General features: G+C 42.6%; 1 protein-coding gene across 1 annotated transcript; it reads left to right on the plus strand.

Moving 5' to 3' along the window:
- The first annotated feature begins 264 nt into the window (after window positions 1–264).
- LOC121235536 lies at window positions 265–1,035 on the plus strand. Its single transcript, XM_041131882.1, has one exon. It carries the CDS (start codon window positions 265–267, stop codon window positions 1,033–1,035), a length of 771 nt encoding a protein of 256 aa, XP_040987816.1.
- The last annotated feature ends 417 nt before the right edge of the window (window positions 1,036–1,452 follow it).

The raw sequence follows: 1,452 nt of genomic DNA on the forward strand, positions 1-1,452 counted from the left end.
TGAAAAAAAGGAGGTAGAGGAAGATGCTGAAAGTGACAGTACTGAAGTGAAGAATATAGAGTTTAGTATGAAGAAAAATGGCTATCGGAAGAGAAGGGCCAGAGAGAAGGGGAAGGCTTACAACTTGTCGAATCTGGTGAGTATTAAAAAAAGAGAAGGGAAGCAGGAGCAGACTGATGGTATTAGGAAGAAGCTAAAATTATGTGATGAGGAGCACTTTGAGTGCAGATTGGCGGAGGCTGTTGGGCAGCCCCGCCAAGAGCCATGAAAATCCTTAATTGGAACTGCCGGGGGCTTGGGAACCTCCGGACAGTTCAGTGTCTTTGCTTAATAGCAAAGGAAAAGAGACTCGAGATTGTCTTTTTAATAGAGACAAGAATGCGTACTGAGAAAGCTAATGGGATTAAGAGGAAATTGGGAATGGAAGGATGTATAGTTGTCAAACCGAGGGGAATGAGTGGAGGGCTGATGGTTTTATGGAAAAAGGAAGACCAGGTGGAATTACTTAATTACTCCCAATGGCACATCAACCTATGGGTTAAAAGAAGAAGGGGGGAGGATGATTGGCTGCTGACTGGTTTTTACAGAAATCCTAATGCCAGTAAAAGGGAAAAATCTTGGGATCTTCTAAAAGAGTTAAAGCCTCAAGAGGGGATTGCGTGGTGTGTGGTGGGGGATTTCAACGAAATAATCTCTCAAGATGAAAAGGTGGGAGGGAGGGAAAGAAGTGAGGGGCAAATGACTCGATTTAGGGAGGGGTTGGAGTGGGCAGGGCTTTATGATATGGGCTGGATAGGAAATAAATTCACTTGGTCAAATGGGCATGAGGACCATACTTTCATAAAAAAAAGACTAGATCGTGAGGTGGCTAACCAAACGTGGATGAGAAGATTTATGGAGAGGAGGGTAGAGATACTTGGAACACAGGTTTCTGACCACAAGGCCTTGGTTCTAACTGTGGGAGGGTTGGTTGAAGGTTTTCAGCAAAAAAGAAATTTTAAGTATGAGATGAGCTGGGGTATGGAGGATGAGTGAAGTAAAATTATAATGGAGGAATGGGAAAAAGATAAGAATGAGAGGAGGCATTTGAAAAAGATGCAGAAATTGCTAACTGGATGTAGAAGGGCCTTAAGCAAATGGTGTAAGGGATCAATAAGGGCTAGAGAAGGGGCAATAAAGGAAAAAACTGAGAGGTTAAACATCCTGGAAGCTGATGAACAGCCAGAGAAGATGCGGGAAATAAAAAGATTGAGAGGAGAGCTGGGTTTCTTGCTAGAGCAGGAGGACTTGAGATGGAAGCAGAGAGCTAAAAAACAATGGCTAGCACAGGGTGATAAGAATACTCAATTCTTTCATGCTTGTGCAAGTCAAAGAAAAAAGAAAAATAGTATTAAATCCATTATGAATGAAGAAGGAAGGATGGTGGAGGCTGATTATGAGGTGGAGCTTACT

This window comes from Juglans microcarpa x Juglans regia, chromosome 6D (assembly GCF_004785595.1).
Source record: "Juglans microcarpa x Juglans regia isolate MS1-56 chromosome 6D, Jm3101_v1.0, whole genome shotgun sequence".
In the NCBI taxonomy this organism is placed as follows: Eukaryota; Viridiplantae; Streptophyta; class Magnoliopsida; order Fagales; family Juglandaceae; genus Juglans; species Juglans microcarpa x Juglans regia.